This window comes from Dipodomys ordii, unplaced genomic scaffold (assembly GCF_000151885.1).
Source record: "Dipodomys ordii isolate 6190 unplaced genomic scaffold, Dord_2.0 Scaffold9, whole genome shotgun sequence".
NCBI classification, from domain to species: Eukaryota; Metazoa; Chordata; class Mammalia; order Rodentia; family Heteromyidae; genus Dipodomys; species Dipodomys ordii.
The window spans coordinates 27,342,989-27,368,643 of NW_012267225.1; the positions used below are offsets into that span (position 1 = coordinate 27,342,989).

General features: G+C 37.7%; 1 protein-coding gene across 1 annotated transcript in view; it reads right to left on the reverse strand.

Moving 5' to 3' along the window:
- Nucleotides 1-9,880: 9,880 nt before the first annotated feature.
- Nucleotides 9,881-25,655, reverse strand: part of Ttpa (tocopherol (alpha) transfer protein) — a 20,448-nt gene continuing 4,673 nt past the window's right edge. Inside the window, exons 2-5 of the mRNA XM_013009303.1 lie at nt 23,626-23,779; nt 16,238-16,431; nt 13,159-13,269; nt 9,881-10,051 (exon numbers count right to left, since the gene is read on the reverse strand). Of these exons, the coding sequence (XP_012864757.1) occupies nt 9,881-10,051; nt 13,159-13,269; nt 16,238-16,431; nt 23,626-23,779 (630 nt within the window). The remainder of the gene's footprint in view (nt 10,052-13,158; nt 13,270-16,237; nt 16,432-23,625; nt 23,780-25,655) is intronic.

Consider the following 25,655-nt stretch of genomic DNA (forward strand, 5'->3'; position numbering starts at 1 on the left):
GGGGGAGTGTAGTGTGGAGTTGAGAGGGAAGAGACGTTAGGGGAAAAACAAAGGAGGAGGCAACAATGCTTGCTAAGAAATGTACTCATTACCTTGCTCATGTAACTGTAACCTGCTGTACAGTATTTTTACAATAAAAGAATTATTAAAAATAAAATAAAATTCTTCATACAAAAAAAAAATCCAGGAACTGGTTGCTCATGCCTGTAATTTTAGCTATTCAGGAAGCTGAGATCTGAGAATTGACGTTCAAAGCCAGCCTGGATTATTTTCCAATTAACCACCAAAAAGCTGGAAGTGGTAGTCGGGTGCCAGTGGCTCATGCCTGTAATCCTAGCTACTCAGGAGGCTGAGATCTGAGGATCACAGTTCAAAGCCAGCCTGGGCAGGAAAAGTCTGTGAGACTCTTTATCTCCAATAAACCACTCTGAAAACCAGAAGTGGTGCTGTGGCTCAAGTAGTAGAGCTGAGGGACAGCGCCCAGGCCCAGAGTTCAAGCCCCATGACCTACCAAAAAAAAAATTGAAGTGGAGCTATGGCTCAAGTGGTAAAATGCCAGCCTTAAGCAAAAACAGCTCATGGACAACACCCAGGCCCTGAGTTCAAACCTCATTAGCAACACACACACACGCATACACACCCAGGCAAAAACAAAGGTTACAGTCCAAATTAAATATTCTCAAACAAGATGAATCAAGTCTAGAACTAGAAATTCAAAACCTAAAAATAGGAATGGACAAAAACAGGAAGGAATAAGACAGTAGTTGATCAAATCAGATTAAAAAAAATCAAGGAAATGACAAAATACCTTCATAAATGAAGAATTCTCACAGCCCAAGACAGAAATATTCAAATCAAAACTTGGTAAAAATCAATGGAAAAAAAAAGAAGGAATCAACCCAAAGAATAACTAACAACAACAAAAAAAAAAAACAAACGCAGATCACAAAGATAATGCTGGCAAAATATAGTAGGCAAAGATCATAGGACTCAAAACATCTTAGGCATTCTAAAAGGGGATGAATAGGGACACAGAAGTGCCAACTTCTACAAAGTTCTACCGGTCTAATACAGTAGCAGGGGTGTAGTGAAGATCATAGTCACTTCATAACACACTTTATCCTTCCCACTATATTAGTATTCAGATGTGACTGATTCACTTCCTGAATAATCTTTTGTTCTTGAGTCCACTTAAGGAGAACTTGAAATGTTACAGTTTAATAACAGGTTTTTTTAATGACCCTCACAGTGTAATTACATATACATCGGCGACTAGAACCTAATTGCCCCACTTCAAAAAAGGGTATTTCTATATTCCCCTTGAAGTAGGCCCTGAGAGGAGACTGGTACAGCTTCTTTCCAGGCTTTGCCTTAGTTTTAGGGGTTTTAGGAAAAAAAGAAAACCTAAACAAGGTTAACTCGACCTTGGCTCCAACCAGCCCAGTTTTTGGAATAGAAAGAATGCCTCTAGGTTTCCCCTCTCCTTAACAACTTAACCCACCTTCATTGTTCTGTTAAGGACTGACCCATTAAACAGATAGCCAGTAATCTGGCTCATAGTGGCAACATCACGAGTTTAGAGTTTACCATAAACTCCACCTTTTTCACGTGCTTATGTTAAACTCCACCGAACTCCTCCTTTGTGTATGCTTACTGTAAGCTCCGCCTTACCGTTGAATTCATGAGTCATTTAAACCGAAAGTGATAGGCTGGTTTAAACAGCCATTATGTGACAAAGTGTAACCTCATTGGCTACCTGCGTGTGGCCAATGTATGACTGCACAATCTTTTGGGTGTGTGACAATTTCATTGGTCACCTGCGTGATCTGACTTGACCTTGTGAATTTTGCCTTAAAAAACCTAAGTACGTGGGCCACTCGAGGTAGCAGTATCAGCTCCCCAGCCTGTGGTGTGGCCCTGGCTGATCAGTGTAGGAACCTTCTCAATAAAGTTGCTTCTTTATTAGCAACTTTGTTGCAGTGGATTCTGTCACTCCAGATGGCTAGGTGGGCTTGCCTGCCTGAGTGGGGGTCTTCCTACTATACCCTAAACATAGATTTGCTAGCCAAAGCATTTTATTTGTATACCCCAACCAAACATATTATCTAAAACAATTCTGTTTCTTTTTTTGTATGTTTTTTAATTGTAAAAATGCTGTACAGAGGGGTTACAATTACATGGGCAAGATAATGAGTACATTTCCTATCAAGCATTGTAGCCTCCTAGTTTGTTTCCCCTTCTCATCCCTTCCCATCCTCCCCCCGCCCCCAACAGTATTTTTTTTGAAGAGAGAAAATGAATAAGGAGAGTAGGTCATTTGCCTAGGAAGATCTATATGAATCATTATGAGAAGACTTGAACTCCAGGCAAGATGAATAAAAGTTATAGATTACTTATTTTGTGCCAGGCACTACAATAGATTAGATTAACATGCATTTCCCATGTGATCTTAAACTACATGTATATGGCATTTGTGTCCATTTCTACATCCTTTGCCCAGAATCACAGTGATTCAAATACAAAGTGATTGAACTCTGAGACATCATGATGCTCCCACTGGACCTGATCAACGGCCCCCCAGTTCTTATCAATCCTATGTTGAAACTCTGATCCTAATCCATTTCTAATCATCTACCACCCAATCTGCTGCAATAGCTTCTCCTGGAACTACAGGTTTTCCATTGATCCTCAGATTACTCACTCCTTCCATGACACCAGAATTGTCTTCCTGCAAGATTTCATTCCCTGACTTTCAAGACAGGTGCATTGTACAGAAGACAATTTGCTACTTGGCCTTAAGACCCTTCACATTCAGGACCAACCAGTTTTTCCCTCCTTACACTGCAGGACTCTTAACTCCACCTATACTCCAGGCACATTTACCTCCTCATCACTTGGTAGACTCATCCTTTTCACACAAGACAGACAGCAGGGGTGGGGAAGGTCTACATTATGTTTTGAACCTTTGTTTTTATTGCTTCTACTTTTCAATGTGTTTTATTCAGATTATCTCCAGTTCCCCTTCTTTGTCACCTCTGCAAAGCCTTCAGTAGCTCTAGCAGTAAGACTTCTTTGCTTCTTCTTGGGTGTTTTCTGTCTGATTTTGTAACTGCCCATCTGCCTCCGTCCCTTCCAGGGTCTGTGCTTAATGGCAGACAATGCCCTTTTCATTGTTGTATAATCAGTATCAAACCAGTGTCCAGCACAAGGTCAATACAGAAAACAGACCAGGGCTGTTTTGTCACAGAGCTGTGTGGCAGCCATCAGAGGAAAGCTACCTGGGTTGTGTAGTGCAAGGAAGTTGTGCTCTGTGCTACATAGCACATCACTTACTATGAAGTTGGCTGTCCTCAATAGTCTCCTCACAAAGCCCTCAAATGTGCCTACTTGCTGCTTACAACAGCAACTTCTTGCCTTCTGGGCTTTATTTTTGCCCCAGACTGCATCCTTTTATCTTAATTTATTTTCAAGTTGACTTTCTCTCTGTGTGTCTGTCTGTCTGTCTCTGTCTCTCTCAGTGTTGGGGATTAAGAGCAGCGTCTTGGGCATGGTAATATTTACCACTGAGCTAAAGCCCTTCTAATCCTTTAGGAAAACTTTATTTTTGGTAGTACTATGGTTTGACAGCAAGGCCTTTAACTTGCTAAGCATGACTCCAGCGGCCATGCTTCCAACCCTTTTGTTGGATGGTTATGATTGAGATAAGGCCTTGCATGCATGTCTGGGTTGTGATCCATCTATTTCAGTGTTCCTGTTGTAGCTCACAGGAATGCACCACTGTGCCCAGGTACTGGTTGAAGAGATATCTTGTGAAAGTTTCTTCTACGGCTAACCTCAAACCACAATCTTCCCAATCTAGTTCCCAAACAGCTAGGATTACGTTACAGATGTTAGTCTCTAGCACCGAGCCCACTCATTCATTTTGAGAAAGAATCTAACGTCGTAGCTTATTTTGGCCTCAAACTTTCTACTCTCCTGTCTCAGCCTTCCCATTAGCTGGGACTAGAAGCATAAACTATCACACACAGAAAATTTCAACTCTGTTAATTTCATGAACAAACAAGCTGGTCTCTATAAAGTTGTATAGAATCACTGTAAAATAGGCCAAATGTTATTGTGATGTACTTCTCCTGCACAGCCTCCTCTTCCATAAATAAACCCTGCCACTGTGTGTAGAACTCTTTTGGTGGTAGGTTTGCACAGCAGAACTTTCCATGCAGTACATCTCTCTCTTTCTCAGAGTGTCCCACCCTGAGGTGTCGGGAACTGGAATGAGAAATGGTCAGGTATAGCCTACATTCTGTTCTGTCGTTCTTCCCAGTCTTCCTTTTATCATGTCCACTCCTGACTCAGGCTTGACTCTTCTGAGGAACTCTAGTCTATTAGTCACCCTGAGTTTCTGAGCTGAAATATTACCTTAATTCAGTAGGTAGATGACCTCATTTCAGTGCTGTCAATACTCAATCTTAACTCCAAAATCTTTATCAGTGGGACATAATGTATCTACAGACAAAATACCATTGACAGCCCCTGAGTAGCTAGAACAAATCTTCCTTGAAGGAAATACTTTCTCTCCTAAATGATTATTATCACTTTCTCCTCTTTAAAGTGAAAGGATAACACTAAAGTTATTTAGCTGGATATTGACAATATAGGATCTTTAATTTTTCTGCCATTTGTTTTCCTCTTATAACAATGACTAAGGAGATTGATCCAAACCCTTTAATTGAGTCTTCTGATGTTTGTAATTCAAAAACCTCAGTGCTCTCTATCTGCTTCTTTTGATCTTAGACTCCCCAATCACTCATTATCCTTTTTATAAATGGATGGGATGGATATACACTACAAGTTCTTACTCAAAATACAGCTGCCCTCTTCCTCATCAAAGTTATTTGAAAATGAAAAAGAGTACAGTGTTGTGTTCCCATTTCACAAGTGAGAAAACCAAGCTTTGCTTTAAATAAAAATCCATCCCAAAAGGAATCCTTAAGCTGAAGGTTGTTCAAGAGTCCTCAGCAGCAGATGACAAGCACAAGTAAACTGCTTTCAACAGATCAAGCAAATGATGCCATGAAGTACTCAGCTTCACCTAAGACAGAAGAATAAAATCTATGGGTCCTGTACTTAATCCATATTCTCCATTCGTGTAGTTTTCATTATCTTCCTTCTTATTTTCTCCTAACACCTATAAGTATCCACATATTGTTAACATGTGCCTACTTTCCCTTTTTGATCTCCTTAACATTGGCTTTTTCTTGTGCTGCCTTTATTTATCTATACTCAAGGTCCCTAAACTTTAGACAGCTTTTATTGAACTGATTAGTCAGTCTTAAAATCTTTCTACAAAATTGTGGTTTATAATCAGCCATCTTTTCCCAGTTTCCTCTTCTCATTCTTAAAAATTCCACAGCTTCCAAGTTAGTTGTTTTTAATTTCTACAATGTTAGGAAATTCTGCTTGTAAAAATTCATGCATTTTTTTTTCTCTTGCAATTCTTCAGACTTTGATTTCCTAGGTTCTGGCTTCTGGCTATATTTCATTTGCTTGGTCAGCTTTGTTGGCACTATTTTAAACTCTCATTTTCCCCACAGAAAATGCATCACAGGGTGTTGCCACCTGGGAACACTACAGTTTTATACATGGAAAAGTCCCAATCAAATTATTTTTCTTACAGCTACACCTTTTTCTTGACCTTGCATGGAAAGGATTGCCTCAGTTCACTTGACTAGTCCTCAAAAGACATGGATATTGTTTTGGGGAAAAGGAGCCCTTTGATATTGCCTAGGACATTCTACAGGCTTAGTCCTTGCCATATCTGTGGCTCAATGGTCCCTTTAAACTGTTTACATTCTTCTGTTCTCTTCAGTATCCATCACTGGTCTTGACATTGCTCTGGTAACTACATCTCCTGAAAAGGCAGGTGACATCAAAACTCTGCTTTTCCTTTCATTACTATACTTTTCCTTTCAATGCTAGACATGAAGATACCCCTGAAAAGAAATCACCAGCACTTACTGCTAGAGAGAGGAATTTAAATAGTTTTTGAAGGTAGTTGAGTTACATATACAGTAAAACCCTGCTCTGGTCCTTATGTAAAACATTGGCTGGTAGTTGTGCAGGTGGGAGGCAAGGGATTGTGGGGGAAATACAAGGGAGGAGGCAACAATGCTCAATAGGAAATGTACTCATTACTTTGCTAATCAGGAAGTTGGGAGAAGATAGTATTGCCAGTCTTTCTTCTATTACCCTTATTACTAGTTCCACCTTTGTAACTGTTAGTTCTTATGGATGTCCAGGTATAGTTTTCCTGTCAGGGGCCATTTGGATATTAATAACATTCACTGGCCATAAAAAATTCTCAGTAAAAGCAGATGGCCTAGGGCCATACATGTCCTGTCCTGTCCTGTACCAGATGATTTCATCGGCCTTATTATATGGCCCACAGGCCAGACGAGTCTATCCAAGTATGACAAAAGTCAGTAGGGTGTATTTTGAACAACAGCATCTTACTAGTTGGCTGAATTGTTTGCTTGTATGTGTAACCTGGATTTTTTTAAATCTACTGTTGTAATTTGGATGAGTGGCAATTAGCTTTTTGTTTCTATTTTGCAATCCTGTGAATTGAGTCCATGTCTTCACTTATCTACATGAAAATGGCCATAAACTAGTTCTGTGAAGTAAAAACATGCATACTGAAGAAGTTGAAACTCTAAGCAAAAAGTAAATTAAAAAAAGAAAAAGGAAGTAATGTATGTAATTCCACAGGCAAAGTCAAAGTTCAACACAATAAACACCAGGAAACTGATACTTGAAAGGAGTGAGAAGGGGGGAGTCAAGGGGTCAAGGAGAGAGGGGTAGATAAATGAACAGTAGAAGGGTAGGTGAAGAATGCAGTCAACAATTGAATGTATGTCCTACAAAGTTCTAAGAAAAGCTAGGGAAGGGGTAGGCTAAGAGGGATGGGTGAGAATATTGAAAGGGATGACATTGACCAAGATACATTGCTTTGTTAAATAGAAATTCCTTTGTAAAACTACTTAAAGATAATAAAATAAAATAAAAATCTCCACAAGGTGCTACTTCAGTAAATAATTTAACTTTTAATGGACTTTATTTTTTAGAGAAGTTTCAGATTCACAGCAAAATTGAACACAGGGTACAAAGACAATTTAAGGTTTGGGATATGCCTCAGGGTCAGAGAACTTGCATCTTATCTACAGCAAAAGGCACTAGAGGAAGACTCAATAGTAGGGAATCCCGGCCTATAATTAAAACTAACAAAGAAAATACTGACATTTGTGTAATGAACAACTAGAGGTAGTATATTTCTCTTAAACTTTCTGAAAAAAATAAAACCAGATTTGTGGTGGGGGAATGCTTCATGCATATTTTTAAATGAAAGAGGTTTTGTTTTCTTAAAGATATTAATACATATAAATTACTGTACAACAACACAGAAAGCACAGATAGAGTTAACATGTTCAAAGGCACTCAGGTTCAGTCACAGTATAGTTAACATAGACAATTAGACAGTTATTCACCTTGACATCTTATAAAATTGCCTTGACATTTCACATTGTTAGTGTTGTTTAAAGAATTGCTTTATTGTCTACAAATTTTAAAGACCCGTCATAAAATGTGCTTATATTTATTAAACATGCTCTAATTACCACTAATTACATCACTAATGAATTACCCTTGAGAGATATTTTAAGTGCCATTTTTTATTATAGCTAAGAAATCCTTCAGAAGGTCATAAGAATGTAAGGATTCTTTGTTGTGTGTGTGTGTGTGTGTGTGTGTGTGTGCTGCAGTAATGGAGTTTGAACTCAAAGTGCTATTTTTTATTATAGCGAAGAAATCCTTCAGAAGGTCATAAGGATGTAAGGATTCTTTGGTGTCTGTGTTTGTGTGTGTGTGTGTGCGCGCGCGCTGCAGTAATGGAGTTTGAACTCAAGACCTGGCCCCTGGCCCTTAGCTTTTTCACTCAAGACTAGCACTGTGTCACTTTAGGAACAGCTCCACTTCTGACTTTTTGGTGGTTAATTGGAGGTAAGAGTTTCACAGATGGCTAATTGGAAATAAGAGTCTCACAGACTTTTCTGCCCCAAATGGCTTCAAACGGAGATCCTCAGATCTCAGCCACCTAAGTAGTTAGGGTCACAGCTTAAGAATGTATTTTAAATGAAGTGGAAACTGACAAAAATCTCCTTTGAGGAATAAGCCATAGGTGTTCTGTTGGGGCTTCTCATTTTTTCATGTTTTTTCCATTTTTTTAATTAACTTTTTTATTTTGAAAATACTGTACAAAGGGGTTACAGTTACATGAACAAGGTAATGAGTACATTTCTTATCCAGCATTGTTGCCTCCTCCTTTGTTTTTTCCCCTACCATCTCATTATTTTTATAAAATTTGAAATTATATGATTTTATAAAGATTTCAGTATTTTTGAGAAAGTGACATTATCTGTTAAAAATTATAAACTTAGCTTCCCAAAGCTAAATTAAAATCATACACATTGCCTAAAGAACACTTGCCATTACTCTCAATTTGATGCTAGATATATTTTATGTACAGAGAATCACATGCTAGCTCATCTGATTAGACTGATTGTCTTATAAAGAAAAATATCCTTTCACCAGGATACCATTGTTATAAAATTATTGCTGAAACCCAATCAGCTGAACAAATGTTCAACAAATTTTGTACATCATGCACTCTGTTGTCAAGTTTTAAATAAAATTCATTATGAATGTCATGTTAAGTATAAAATGTATGGCATAAACTGAAGTCCCTGTTTAGTATGAGATTATGTTTTTCTTGGTAAACAAGTACTTTTTAACAAAAACTATGGTAGAAAGAACGCCTCCCAATTAATAATTTTTTAAGTAAATAAGATTGCAAAGGTCAGTTTGAATATTCTAAATTATTTTATGAATACTCTGAAAAATACCAGATGTAATTGGTAATGATTTAGAAAATGGAAGTATGTCCTTTCCTTTATGTAGTTCTATTAATCCTTCAACTAAAAATACTCCATTTATAAGATAAATAAATATTATTCTTTCTCTAAATCTCTATACAAGCCTGATAATTATAATAACCACAAAAAGAAATTGCATTCTTGATTTGTTTGAAAAAAATAAAACAGTATTGAGAAGCCATCAACTGTGCCTGAAATATTTTCTTAAGTTTTAATCAATTATATTAGCATGACTAATTTCATGAAGACATTCAGATGCTGTTTATAGTACTATAGCATATGTGCTCTTTGATCAAATAGGTTTATTGTGCAAATGTGCTAAAAGAATTTCCCTGAGATAAATTATCTTGCTAGTCCAAAGAAAAAACTGTAAAACTTTATTTAGATTTCAATCTGAATTAAAATACCCACCCCAAATGAGTGTTAATAATTCTTCTATCATGAGTTGCTAATGTGGGCATGTCTTTTCAGTGGACTGATTTACAAATTAATTACTAAATAATGAAATCAGAAAACTTGTTTAAAATTAAACTTTCAAAAACATACATACAAAAACAGAAACTTACAAAAAGATATTCAACAATACATAAAGATACATATAACAGCCTTTAGAAATAATTAAGTTACTTCTCCAAGTTTGAAGATCCACCATCTCTTTTAAGCTTTTAAGGTACACTAGCATTCAATTACTTCAAAAGCAGAAAAATATATATTTAAAAAGTAAAATGTTTTCCCAAATACCCATATGGCTTATGCAAGAGATTTCTTCTTTACTTTGTTAAAGATCAGACAAACATGAATTAGTTTAGAGGATTGTTCTTTCATTTATGAGACCAGATTGGATCTCACTCGAGAATTTTCAGTTTGGACATTCATTCACAGGAAAGAACTTCTCTCTAAATGGTCTCAGAAATGCTGCTGAGATATTCTTCGGACTTCATGATAAAATTTGTCCACTCCTGACAAATGTCCTCCATGGAGAATTCCTCACCACCATATTCGAGAGGAAGAATTTTGGGGAAATGCTGAAGTAAACTTTGCTTGTAATTGTTCCCATGCATATGAATCTGAAATAATCAAAATGTTTTAGAAGATATGCTCCCCCAATTGCCTTTCATCATTTCTGGTGGGGAAACCAATGGACCCCATTAAACAGGATATGCTAACTTCCAGGTTAGAAAGGTACTTGATTACTTGTCTTGTTCAGCTCTGAATCTAAGATTTCTGCTTATGGTAACATTGTGCTGATGGGAGTCATATAATTTCATGACTCCCTTACATTGACATTTTATTGTTGTTGCTGTGCTCCTGTGAGGGCTTGAACTCAGAGCCTGGGCATTGTCTTTTAGCTTTTTCTCTCAAGGCTGGCACTCTGTCTCTTGCACCACAGCTCTACTTCCAGCTTTTTGCTAGTTTATTGGAGATAAGAGTCTCACCGACTTTTCTGACCCAACTTGTTTTGAACCATAATCCTCAGAACTCAGCCTCTCAGCTAGGATTATAGAAATTAGCCACCGGTGCCTAGCTTTAGCTTGGCATTCTTACAACTGCACAAGACACTAAAATATACTAACTGGTATTAATTTAAAGTAAGTAAAAGCACACATTTAAGCCCCTAATGATTTATGTGGTATAACCAATGGATTCTCTTGGCCAGTGTATCAGGAAAGTATGATGTTAGAGAACCTTAAATATTTACATATTATAAGCTTTAAAACTTGGCTATACACTTTCCTAAAGATAAAGTCATAGGAACCAAAAGCAAACCTCACTAAAACCAATAAATAAGTAAACTTTTTCATTGCTAGGAGAAAATGCTCATCTGTGCACTGAAGAACAACTTAATAAGGCCCTGGGATGTCCTGGGATGTGAGGGCTGCTGAAGGAAATAAGCCTCTTCTACCTAGGAAGCTCATAATGACAAGTTTGGAATTTTTCTGAAGTATCAAGACATTAATCCTAGATCATTTTCTCAGGAAAGAGGAAACATGAACACTTTTATAATGTTTCCAGAATGCTGAAAAGGAAAAAAAGAAAGGCTAGATTTAGTTATCTCCTTTTTTTTTTTTTTTGGCAAATCTGTTTTATGTCAATTAAGTTTCACTGAAGTATCTCACTTAAGTTCTCAATTTTGAAATTTCTCTCTCCATATTATCCTTTTCAATTAAGTCCAATACATTCTTCGGTTTTTTGTTTTTTTATTCTAGAATATCACTCAAAATAACAATGCATATTTTTTTATTGTGAATATACCATACAGAGGGGTTACAATTACATGGGCAAGGTATTGAGTACATTTCTTATCAGGCTTTGTTGCCTCCTCCTTCCCACCCCTTCCCATCCTCCATCCCTCCCCCTGGCACCTCCCCATCCACCAAAGTTGTAAAGTTTGTTTTTCTACATACATCTCATTGTTGGGAGTGTGTCCACCTGTATCCCTATTTAAACAATTGGTTTTTTCCCTTCCCCTCCACAAATTATACCAACATCAAATACAGTGAGAACAGGGGTTATACCGTGGCATATTTTTGTTTATAAGACTTAAACCCAGGGGATGGGAAGTTGGCTCAGTGATAGAGTGCTTGCTTTGCATGCCTGAGGCCTTGGGTTGGATTCCTCAGCACCACATAAGCAGACAAAGCAGGAAGTAGCACTGTGGCTCAAGGGGTAGAATGCTAGCCTTAAGCTGAAGAGCTGAGGGACAGCACCCAAGCCCAGAGTTCAGGCCCCACAACTGACAAAAAAACAAGAAAAGACTTAAACCCAAGCCTGCTACTTGTTTGTAGTTGCACAAAAGAAAGAGTGAAAACAGTGTGGTCAACTATTTTCTAACCACACTGAAGATGGGGGGAAAAAAGGATCCAAAACTGTGACTTTATAAAAAAAGAAAAAGCTAGAATGAAAAGTGACCAAAAATTTCCAGATTCACAAAAGTAGATAATTTAGATTCTTCTTCAGATAGAAACAGAACAGAATAACAGATAAAGAAGCTCTAGGATGTTAATTTTCTGACCATATAAGATATATTTTCTTAAGATAAAAGAATATAGTTTATGGGCTTGGAAGGTGGGTCAGAGGTAGAGTGCTTGCCTTGCACGCATGAAACCCTGGAGTCGACTACTTAGCACTACATAAGCAGAAAAAGCTGGAAGTGGCACTGTAGCTCAAGTGGTAGAGCGCTAGTCTTGAGCTGAAGAACTGAGGGAGAGCCCAGGCCCAGAGTTCAAGCCCCACGACCAACCAAAAAAATATATATAGTTTATAAAATTCTAAATGTCAAGTTGTAATCATATTATTATTTATATGTAATTAATTTTGTGATGTTAATAGCAAAAGCCTTTCAAAACTATTTTTCAACAAGGCACAGTGGTGCATGCCTGTACTACCAGTTACTTGGGAGACTGAGGTGGGAAGACCACTTAAGCCTAGGCATTTCAGCTACACATTTCATTTTAATCTGTATTTTACATAATTAGAAGTCAAATCAGGATGAAAAAAATTCACAAGGAGAAAACTTGCTACTAACTCTAGCTCCATGACTCCAGCCTACCCATCCTAATTTACCTGCACTCTGTTCCCTGTCGGTATCTTCCTGAATATCGTTTAATGTAATTGTTATGAAACTATAATTATATATTCTGGTTCTCCCCTTTTGGTAGAAAAGGTTGCATACATTAAACCCTAGCCTGCATGTTGTGTATTTTATTTTGCGTACAGCCTGAAATCTTGTATTCTAGTGTGTGGTGTTTGGATGAACCATAGTTTACTTAAGTGTCCTCTTAATGGTGAGTACTTGATAGTTTCCAATCAGTGCCAGCAATAAATATTCTGTATATGTAACTTTGTGTACAGGTAAAACTGTAGGATAATGTCTCCAATGTACAGATTTTGGTATCTATTGCCACACTGTCCTCTAGAGGTGACATTTGGATTTGCACTCCAGCCAGTAATACATGAGAGGTCTAGATTCCCATTGCCTTCTAACCACCATGCTTGTTTAAAATTACAACTAAATCTTAATTTATACGAGTAGCTGGCATATTAAAGATTCAGAATAGTAGGCCAATGCTACAGGTTGATGTTCGTGGGGAAGATAATCAAAAAAAATCCTTAAATGATAAAAGCTTGCAATATTCAATCTGCAGAATCAATGACTTGAATATGTTTTACTCACCCGTTCCTTAATTTTTTCGGTCAGAAATGGTTTAATCATGGAAAAGACAGCATGAAAAATTACTGGCTCATTTATAAAATGTATGCCACGAACTTTCAGTGGAAAGGAATCCTTTTGAAAATAAAGTAAAAAACATTTTAATAAGAAAACAAATATTGCAATTACATTTCTTAAAACAACTTTCTTTTTTGAATAATTTCTAAACCTACAGCAACACCTGTGACTTTTTAAATAATTATTCCACCAGCACAAAAGCCTGGCTTACAGTTTACCGTTACTAGTATAAAAAAAGATTTCTTAGTTTTTCTTGCAGTTTAGACTAAGCACATACATTCACCATAAAAATCTGTTCCCTCCCATAAATAATTACATGTAAGGAACTTATGTTGACTTTGAACATTTATTATTTTACTTTTTTGTTTGAAAAATCAAACATTCATAAAAGTTTTAAAAATACCACCATACATATACACATACTTTTGACACTGGCATCCTTTTTGGTTGTTTGTTCCAGGGATTTAACTTAGTCCTAGCACTCTACTATTTGAGTCTCACCCCATTCTATTGGTATATGTCCTTTGCATCAAAGAAATTCAGACCTTAGAAGGTTTTAGACAGATACTCTACCACTGAGCCATGCCTTCTGTCCTTTAGAAAGTTGTAAAAGTTAAAACTGAATAGAAAAAAATCTTATCAGCTAGGTGCTAGTGCTTACTCCCAGCTAATCCTAGCTAATCAGAAAGTTGAGAGCTGGAGGAATCAAATTCCAAGTCAGCAGAAAAGTCTACAACACATGTCTACAAGTAACCAGTAAAAAGCCAGTCCGGATGCATGGCTCAAGTGGTATAGTTCTAGCTATGAGCAAGAAAGCTGGGAGAGAGTATAAAGCCTCAGAATCAACACAGACACACATACAAAAAAATTATATGATGCAGAGACTGGCTCCAGTGTCTTATTCTATAATCCTAACTACTCTTGCAGTTGGAAGCCAGTCCATGCAGGAAAGTCTGTGAAAATCTTATCTACATTTAACCACCAAAAATAGCAGAAGTGGAGTTATAGCTCAAGTAATAGTGTTAGCCTTGAGAGGAAAAAAAAGCTCAAGGTCAGCATCCAGGTCTTGTGTTCAAGCCCCAGGACTGACATACAAAAATAAAAGAAAAAGAGGAAAAAAAGGCTGAAACAACTGTCTTTATGTGTAGGAGAAGTGATGCTTATAACATGTCTCGTACATTCAGATGATTTCATGTGCCTAGGTGCTACCATGTCACCACACTACCATCCTTTATTAATTTACAAAATGTGGACAATAATAGCCATCTATCACAGGCATTGGGTACCTTTTGGATAGAAATGCATTTGATACACTTAGCAAAGTACATGGAACATAGTAATATATTATCATTATCATTACTCTTATTTACAAAACCTTTACTGTGTTTAAGGTTATTCTTTAGCTAGGTTCCCAGGAAGAATTACTATAATAAAGATAATAGATAATAGCTATTAAAACTATATCAATTGATACCTACCAAAACTTACTGTATTGCTATCATAAGTTTTAGTAATATTTTAATCAGAAAGAAATTTTCATGGCAAGAAAATAAAAATCACATTACTATTTTAATGTATGGTCTTTGTGGTTAACTAAGGTTGGGCATTATTTTTGTAGCTTGTTCCTTTTCAGGTGAGGTACTGTGGAGGTTGAACTCAGACCCTTGACCTTACTAAGCAAGCACTTTACCATTTAAGCCACACTCCCAACTCTTTATTTTAATATGATTTTTATTGTAAAAATACTGTACAGAGGGTTCCAGTTACATGACCAAGGTAATGAGTACATTTCCTACCAAGCATTGTTACCTCCTCCTTTGTTTTCCCCCTACCCTCCCTTCCCTCCCACCTCCATAACTACACTCCCACCCTCCCCCCTCCCGGCCTATATTGTAAAGTTCATTTTTCAACATAGTGACTTGTACATCTCATTGTTACAATGGCTCAGCCTGTATCCCTATTTAAACATTTTGTTTTTCCCTTCCACTCCTCAAATTATACTGACATCAAATAGAGTGAAAACAGGGGTTATATCATGGGGGAGGAACATACAAAGCAAGAAAAAAATCACATGGTACATTATAAATACGTTAGAAACAATAGCAAGAAAGAAAAAAAAACACATGTGTCCCTATCTTGGGGTTCATTTCACTTAACTTCATCTTATCTGGTCATATGTACATAGCTTTTGACCTTTTCTGCTTGTCCTAGACATATACTAGTTATTGCAAATAAGGGAAACCATGGGACCTATATTTCTTTGGGCCTGGCTTATTCACTTAATATAATTTTTTCCAAGTCTTTCCATTTCCTAACAAATGGGGCAATGCATTCTTTCTGATTGAGGCATAGAATTCCATTGTGTGTGTGTGTGTGTGTGTGTGTGTGTGACATTTTGCATTAGTTATTTTTCTAGTAGGGTCTCACTTTTTGCCAATGCAACTCTAGCCCTCGATCCTCCTATTGACACTTCCTGCCTAGCTAGGATGACAGGTATACACCACAGGTAGCATTCTGTTGGTTGAGATGGGGGTCTCAGGGACTTTTTCATCTGGGCTGATCTCAATCTAAGGTCCTTCTGATCTCTACTTCCTGAGTAGCTAAGATTACAGGTGTGATCCACCAAATCAGGCTACAGTTTGTTACATTTTCTAATCAATTAATTATGTCTCCTGTTAGCAGCATTAAATTGTATACATCATTTCTGACATTATTTACATTTCTTCTTTGCATTGCTAATGACTAACACACTTAAAAGCTATTTTTGAAAGCTTTTTTTGAGGGGGGGTCCAGTTGTGGGCCTGAACTCTGGGCCTGGGAGCTGTCCCTCAGCTCTTCAGCTCAAGGCTAGTGCTCTACCACTTGAGCCACAGCTCCACTTCTGGCTTTTTTCTTTTTGCTTATGTGGTGCTGAGGAATTGAACCCAGGGCTTCATGCATGTGAGGCAAGCACTCTACCACTGAGCCACCTTCCCAGCCTTATTTTTGAAAGTTTTATAGCTAACAATTTAAAATATAAACTTACTGTAAGTACAGCAGCAATCTTCTTGGCTACAGATGGAGCAATTTGTAAAGCATGAGAAATCTGCCAGCCTTCCAGATCAAATATAACCTTGACTCCATTCCGCTGAGTTTCTGGCTCCTGAACAATAAGCTCCGATGTGATTAGACTTACACGAAATACATCATAAGCTGTAAAAACTTTTGGGTCCCAGCAGGCTTTAAAACACACACACAGAGAAGAAAAAACACAGATCATGTATCAGTTTGTGTAAAGACTCAGAAAGGTTCTTTGGGGGAATTAATTCTTTTAAGACTGAAAGGATCAATAAAAACAAAAGCATGTACAAATGATCGTGAATTGAGTAATAGATTGCCTACACCAGAGAATAACTTTCCAAGGCAGAGAACATGGGAGGGAATAATAAATACAGGCTGTATTTGATGAGCAAGTAAATCCCACCTTCCCATGCAGGACAAGGAGTGCCTAGATACTGGCTATGCTTTGGCTATGCTTCAACCTTGTGCTTGGGCTATGTGCAGTAGTGCTAGTACCTTGGTAATTGCTGGGGTTTGGATGTGAAGCCTACCCAACTCAGGTGTTAAAGGCTTGGCTCCCAATGTAGCAGGATTCCTGTGTGGGGCTTTGGGGAGGTGATTGAGTCATGAGAGCTCTGATCTCAACAAAGGATTAATCCATTGAGGAATTCATAGCTTAATGGGCTCATGAGAATGGAGACCAGGCTTAGTTGAAGCAGGTGCAGGAAACATGCCCTTAAAGGGCACATTTTGTCCCAGGCTACTTCCTCTCACTCTTAAGCTCCCTCACCTGGCTGCCATAAACAGCTTTCCTCCACTGTACATTGGTAGCCATGGACTGAAACCTTCTAAACCATGAGCCGAAATAAACCTTTCTTCCTTTAAGCTTTTTCTCAGGTACTTTCATCATAGCAACTATCAGCACAACCAAAGTAGGGGCTGAGGAAAATCTAGAAAAAAGCAAGTAGACAGGTTTGTCCTCCCACAGCTCTCAGGGACAGGTAATCTGTCCATACAGGCCTGAACAGGAAAGGGAGAGCTAGAGAAGCACCCAGGCAGCTGTACACACCCTGACCACACCTCCCACCATTTGCCCAGCATCCCTGAGATGCCCAGAGCCTGGAAAAGTACAAGACCATAGCTGAAAAATTAAAGTCTGAAGGTGTGGCTCAACTGGTAGAGCAATTATCTAGCAAACACAAAGCCTAGAGTTCAAACCATAAAAACACCCAAAAAAGTGAGATTAAAAAAAAAGATAGAGATGAATACCCTGTTTAACATGAAGATAAAATGATACTTTTGCAATGAATTTCAGAATATAAAGGGTGAGTAAAACTGCAAATCAGATGCAGAAGAGCAGACTACACCGAATTATAAGGATTCAGAGCTTCAGAAGAGGATACTTCAAAACAGAGGAAATGGCTCTCTGTGTTGAAAGGGAAAGTAAAGTAGAACTCAGGTGATTCATCTGATTAGATGGAAAGGTCTCTGGAGATTACCTCAGGTCTTTTCAGTAGAGATGGGAATTAAATCAGGCCAAGACAGACAGAGGAGGGATTGTGAGTTAGTATGGACAATGAGATGGCTAACTGAAGTTTGTCTGGAATACCAAAGGGGAGACAGAGGTGACTCGAGGGAAGATGAAGAATGTTGTGGGAGTAAGGAGGGTCTGTCTTACCCTGAGTTGTGACTTGTCACAAGAAAGAGAAAGAAAAATGCGGAGGCCAAGTTTATTAGCAAAGACAGACCAAGTACAAAACCCAGACCTGGAGATAGGCACATCTGACAACAGGTGCAATGGATGCATTACCATCATGAGGATTTATGGTGGAAAAGTAGGTTGCGGGGAGGGTTGGCTCAAATTCACATTAGTATAAGTGCTCCTTTCTGTTCTAACACCTGGTAAATTCTGTTACTTTTGCTGTTACATTGTCTAATCAATTGAGGTTTTAAGAGTTAGGAGGAAATGGCTTTCGTTTTTCAGCATTAAGTATGATGCTGGCTGTAGGTTTGTCATATACAGCCTTTATTGTATTGAGAAATGTTCCATGAATTCCTAATTTTTCCAGAACCTTCATTATAAAGGGGTGTTGGATCTTGTCAAACTTTTTCTGCATCTATTGAGATAACCATCTGCATCTATTGAGATAACTATGTTATCTCAATCCTTGCTCTTCTTGATGTGATGAATTATATAAATTGATTTGCGTATATTGAACCAGCTTTGCATCCCTGAAATGAATCCTGTTTGATTGTGGTGTATGACTTTTGGGATGAATTGTTGAAGTTGATTGGCCAAAATTTTGTTGAGAACTTTTGCATCGATGTTCATCAAAGAAATGAGTCTATAGTTCTCTTTCTTTGATGAGTCTCTGCCTGGTTTTGGGATGAGGGTTACTATGGCTTCATAGAGAGTTCGGTGTGAACTTTGCTGGAGGGGATGTGGACAGAAGGGAACCTTACTGCATTGTTGGTAGGAGTGTAAACTTGTTCAACCACTTTGGAAAGCAGTATTGAGGTTCCTCAAAAGACTCCACATAGAGCTCCTCTATGACCCAGCAATCCCACTTTTGGGCATTTACCCAAATGATCACAAACAAGACCATACTAAAGCTACCAGCATAACTATGTTTATTGCAGTATTATTTACCATAGCTAAGATCTGGAACCAACCCAGATGCCCTTCAGTAGATGAATTGATCAAGAAAATGTGGTATTTATACACAATGGAATTCTATGCCTCCATCAGAAAGAATGACATTGCCGCATTTGTTAGGAAATGGAAGCACTTGGAAAAAATATATATTAAGTGAGGTAAGCCAGGCCCAAAGAAACATAGGTCCCATAGTTTCCCTTATTTGCAATAACTACTGTATGTCTGAGACAAGCAGAAAAGGTCAGATAAGTTGATGCTAGGTGAAATGAACCCCAAGATAATTATTCAAATATTTTTCTTTCATGCTATTTATTTATTTATTTATTTATTTTAATTTTTATTTATTTTTATTGTGAAAATACTGTACAGAGGGGTTACAATTACATGGGCAAGATAATGAGTACATTTCTTATCAAGCATTGTAGCCTCCTCCTTTGTTTCCCCTTCCCATCCCTTTCCATCCTCCCCTGCCCCCCAAATCCTCCCCGCCCCCCCCAAAGTTGTAAAGTTTAAATAAGGATAAAGGTGGATCCGTTGCAATGATGAGAAGTACAAGTTGTTATGTCGAAAACGAACTTTACATCTTTCATGCTAATGTTTCTAACATATTTATAAAATGATTTCTTTGTTGCTTTGTATGTCCCTCCCCCAGGTATAACTCCTGCTTTCACTGTATTTGATGTTGGTATAATTTATGGAGGGGAAGGGAAAAAACAAATTGTTTAAATAGAGATACAGGTGGACCCAGTGCAACAATGAGATGTACAACTCATTATGTCCAAAAATGAACTTTACAACTTTGATGGGGGAGGGGGAGGAATGTGTGTGGGGAATATGGGAAGGGATAGGAAGGGGAAACAAAGGAGGAGGCAACAATGCTTGATAAGAAATGTACTCATTAACACATTTATAAGATTACTTCTTTGTTCCTTTGTATGTCCCTCCCCCACAGTATAACTCCTGCTTTCACTGTATTTGATGTCGGTATAATTTGTGGAGGAGAAGGGGAAAAACAAGTCGTTTAAATAGGATACAGGTGGACCTGTTGCAACAATGAGAAGTACAAGTAGTTATGTCAAAAACGAACTTTACAACTTTGGTTCAGGGGGTTGGAGAGGATTGGATGGGGGGATGGGGTGGGGGATGGGAAGGGGAAACAAAGGAGGCTACAATGCTTGATAAGAAATGTACTCATTATCTTGCCCATGTAATTGTAACCCCTCTGTACAGTATTTTCACAATAAAAAATAAATAAAAATTTAAAAAAAGAAATGTACTCATTATCTTGCCCATGTAATTGTAACCCCTCTGTACAGTATTTTCACAATAAAAAATAAATAAAAATTTAAAAAAAGAAATGTACTCATTATCTTGCCCATGTAATTATAATTCCTCTGTATGGTATTTTCACAATTAAAAAATACAAAAAAAAAAGAGGTTTCAAGATTGGCCTGATCACTTCACATGGTTTATTGATTTCTGAGCATCTCTTTAAAGGATACATTCGGCCAGATACTTCCTTCACAACAGATGTCCATCTATGGGACCAATATTTTTCTTTGCAAACACTTTCTGTGCCCAGAGGACTCATTTTCCCAACTTTTGTTTTTCCCCCAGAATTAACTCTTTAGTATATGATTGCTTAGTACCCAGAGCACATTTATTATTTGGACATACAGGTAAGGTCAGAGGGAGAGAGCTGCTCTTCTTCCTCTTCCTCCTACTCCTTCTTCTACATGTTGCCATTCATAAAGGAGTACAAGGTTTAAAGCAAGGAACATGGTGCTTTTAAAAAAAAGTTTATTGTAAAGGTGATATACACAGGGGCTGCAGTTAATGAGTACATTTCTGTTTGAACAGTGTCACCCCATCCCTCACTTTCTCCCAGGTTTTTCTCTCCCAACCCCATCCCCCTCCCCCATCAAGTTATACAATTCATTTCCAACACATGGTGCTTCTGCTGTTTTATTTTGGATCTTTTGTGCTGGTCCTGGGGCTTGAACTCAAGGCCTGGGTTGTGTCCCTGAATTTTTTTGCTCAAGGCTAGTGGTCTGCCAAGGAAGATAATTAGAGATAAGATTCTCACAAACTTTCCTGCCTGAACTGGCTTCTCACATCAGTTCTCAGGTCTTAGTTTTCCTGAGTAGCTAGGATTACAGGAGTGAGCCACCAGCACCTGGCAATCATTGTGTGCTTTATATCAAGCGCTTTAATATAGTTTGTCCTACATTCTTGACTGCTGTGTCTCATGCCTCCTTTTTTATGATCTATTCTGCCTCAGTTCTACCTTAAATTGCCTGTCCTGCCAGCACGGGAGGTTGGGGGGAGAATCTGTGCATTTTATTACTTAACTTCACAGAGTTGATATGGTCTACACTACCTGGTAAGTACCCACACTAAGGTACTACTGAAAAGCTTCCACAGATTTCTTTCTTTAGCTACTCCATTAATTCAATTAAATTAGAAAACTTACAACTCTTTATTCTGTTATTTTGTTTCCAAAAAAACTCTTCTAAGTATTTTTCTTTTCATCCTAGAATAATATAACACCACAAACATATATCTTTTTTGTTCTAACCCTCATTAAACCTAGATGTTTTCTTGATTTTAAGATCTCTTTGAGTTAACACACTTTTAAAACTAATATTCTGTAATTGATCCAGGCTACACAGTATATCAGTTCATTTATTTGGTTAAGGCATTTATGATCAAAATAACACATTGCTTTCTTATGATCTGCTGGCTTTTGTTTTAGGTTGTTTCTTTTTTTCTCTCTCTCTTTCTCCCTTTCTTGCCAGTCCTGGGGCTTCAATTCAGGGCTTGGGCACTGTTTCTGAGCTTCTTTTTTCTCAAGGCTCACACTCTACCACTTGAGCCATAGCGCTACTTCCAGTTTTTTCTGTTTATGTAGTACTGAGAAATAGAACTCATGGCTTTATGCATGCTAGGCAGGCAAGCACTCTACCACTAAGCCACTTTCCTAGCCCTCATAGTGCTGCTTTTATTTCTTGTTTTGTCTCAGGTAGTTCATGAACAAACCACAGGAGTAAGGGAAGAAGACAAGACAAAAGTAAGGAGACCACTGTGGCTCAAGTGGTAGAGCACTTGCCTTGAGCTGAAGAGCTGAGGGACAGCGCCCAGGCCCAGAGTTCAGGCCCCATGACTGACAAAAAAAAAAGTAAGGAGACCTGTGGTTCATCTGGTAGAAAGTCAGCCTTAAGTTAATATGCCAAGTAAGAGTGTGAGGTCCTCACCACCAGTACCACCAATAATAATAATGGCAATAATAATAGATTGTGTATTGGGCATATTATGTACTATCAAAAGTTCTAAGATAACAAGTTATGTGCTTTGAATTTCTTTGTACATATTTAGCAATTCTGAGATTTTAAAATGTAAAGTGAAGAACCAAGTGCACATAATCATGTAGGGCAATTTTTCTTCTTGTTGCCTTTGATCATTCTGGTTGAATTTTTTATGATACCAGAACACTCTATTTCAGTTTGTTCCCAACCATAATAAATATTGGATAAATATAACAAAAAAAAAAGATTGTGAGGTCCTGTATTCAAGTCCTACTATGAACCCTCCCTCTAAAATCAAAACAAAACATAAAAAGGAAAAGAAAATATAAAGAAGGCAGAATTGACTGATAAAATAAAACCTGGTTAAAGTTGAATTTCAGATAAATACGATGTTTTTTAAACGTATTAATGTGTTTGTATATATATATATATATATATATATATATATATATATATATATATATATATCCTATGTGCACTAAAAATTAGTACTCCAGAACCATGGGAACTGAATTTCTATTTTTGTAGTTTTATTAGAGTAGCCTGAACAGAGAAGAAACCAATGTATAGGAAACACCCAAAACACATCAGAATAAAAGGGAAAAGTGAGCCAGGTGCTAGTGGCCCATGCCTGTAGTCCTAGCTACTTAGGAAAATGAGATTTGAGGGTTGCTGTTCAAAGCCAGCCCGGGCAGGAAAATCCTGAGAGACTCATCTCCAGTATTAACTGAAATCCAGAACAGAACCCTAGCCTTGAACAAAAAAAAGCCCAAGGACAGTGACCAGGCGCTGAGTTCAAGCCTCATGACCAAAAAAAAGGAAAAACAGTGAAAAGAATGAGGAGCTAGTGGGAAACAATGTCTGCAACACTTTCTAGGGTGTAGGTTATTCACTGCTCTAGACGTCACTGTTTACACACTCATCCCATAAATGTTTCATGGGAACATTTCACATACTATACTCTCTTCTCAGTGCTTCAGATACCTCAGTATAACAGGCAAGATGCTGTGATTTCCTGGACTTGGTATTATTAGTCATTCAGAATTGATTTTTTTAATATTCTTTCTACACATTTTTAAAACAATTCATCTTGCTCATTTTTTTACTTTTGCTCACCATATCTCTTCTTATTCTGCACTTCTTTTATAAAGTTGACTGTATGGGAAATGGAATTAGGATTGTCACATACTTCTGTTCAAATTTTCACAACTACTAAAAATGTGTTATAGCTGAGGACTGTTATAAACAAAATTAAACCTAAGTTAATCCTAAAGACATAAAACATGAATTCTCAACAATAGTCCCATTGAAGCTTTCTATATGGCAGCCAAGAAAATAAAAATAGAAGGAAAGAGGCAAAGGAAAGAGGAAGAGGAAGAGATGGGGGAAGAAGAAGAGCTGTATATGACTCACCAATTCGATAAATAAGAACTTTACTGCCTGTGAGGTCCCTTGATCTCAGAACTCCATGGTAGCCAGCGTTCAGAAGGCCAAGAATACTTCTGGGGTGCAGATCTGCACTTATTTCTGGACACTCTGCTCTCCATTTATAATAGTTTTTTAGTAACTGAAAAAAAATTAAAATTAGCCATAAACAACATACAGGGTAAATATTTTGTAACAGCAGTAGAGGCTGGAGTTATGGCTCAGCGGAACCTTGCCAGTCTATCAAGTGTGAGGCTCTGAATACAAATACCAGTATTTTTTTAAATGTTTAATTATTACACAAACACACACACACACACACACACACACACACACACACACACAGAGAGAGAGCAATAGGAAAGCCCTGACATTGTATATGAACCTTACCAGCCATTGTCAGGATTTTGGATAACTTTATAGCTATAACCCCAAAATTCAAGTTTGAGTAATTTTCACTGTACACCCATATTAGATAGTCTTTACAGACAACCAACAACAAGTCCGCCCCTCCTAAGGTTCACATGCATCCCTTTCAGAAAGAGGTGAGATCTATTTTATACCATCCACTTAAAGGTATACTTGCCTTACAATTTGCTCTGATTAATAGAAATGTATGACATTGTATTAGACTTTTAAGGGAAAAAAAATCTGAACTGGGCCAGCATCTCACATCTGTACCTTAGCTACTTAGGAAGCTGAGATATGAGGGTCTCAATTAAAAGCCAGCTGAGGCAGGACACCCTGTGAGACTCTTATCTCCAATTAACCACCCAAAATGCAGAAATGGTGATATGGCTCAAGAAGCAAAGTGCTAGCCTTGAAGAAAAGAGCGCTGGGACAGCACCAGGCTCTGAGTTCAAGTCCCAAGACAGGCACACACAAAACAAGCAAATAAAAAAATATAAATAAATAAATAATCTTGTTATTCAGAACTTTCACTTGAGGATCCAAACACCTGTAAGATTCCTAAATGGTAACTGGCCATGTGGAGAGACATGGATGCCTTCTCTGAAGGAGAAGATATTATCCTGATCACATGACTTCAGCCAACTTCTCATCTGATGCCACCCTGGATAAAAAAGACACCATTTGCACTGAGCCCTGCCGAACTAGAGAACACAAACAACTACAAAGTTGTGTTTTTCAACCAGTAAGTTACTTAGCAAGAAATAACTACAACACTACTTTTTGTACTACTTTGAAACATACTAAAATATGTTTTGAGACATACTAGAATAGGAATCAATCAAATTAATTAGGAGAACCAAAGGAGCAGTATACCTGAATAATAGATACAAGAACAAAAGAATCCTGTTTCCTGACATTACGGGATGGAATAGGAGAAACCCTAGGTCTCCTTGGCACAGGCCGAAATTTTCTTAATAGAGACCGGAAACACAACAAATCAAAGAAAGGCTGGACAAATGGGATTGCATGAAATTGCAGAGCTTCTGCATGGCAAAAGACATAGCTAGTAAAATCAATAGAAAGCTCATGGATTGGGAAAAGATCTTCACTACCCATACAACAGACAAGGGTCTCATATCTAAAATATACCTGGAACTCAAAAAATTAAATCCCCAACAACAAATCCTCAAAGAAACAACTGCCCGGTAAGTAAGTGGGCTAAAGACTTAAAGAGAAACTTCTCTGATGAAGAAAAAAGGATGTCCAATAGACACATGAAGAAATGCTCAACATCCCTAGCCATAAAAGAAATGCAAATGAAAACAACATTGAGATACCACCTCACCCCAGTTAGAATGGCAAAAATCAAGAACTCTAACAGCAACAGATGCTGGAGGAGATGTGGACAGAAGGGAACTTAACTACATTGTTGGTGGGAGTGTAAACTTGTCCAACCACGTTGGAAAGCAGTATGGAGGTTCCTCAAAAGATGCCACAAAGAGCTCCCCTATGACCCAGCAATCCCACTTTTGGGCATTTACCCAAATGATCACAAACAAGACCATACTAAAGCTACTAGCACAACTATGTTTATTGCAGCATTATTT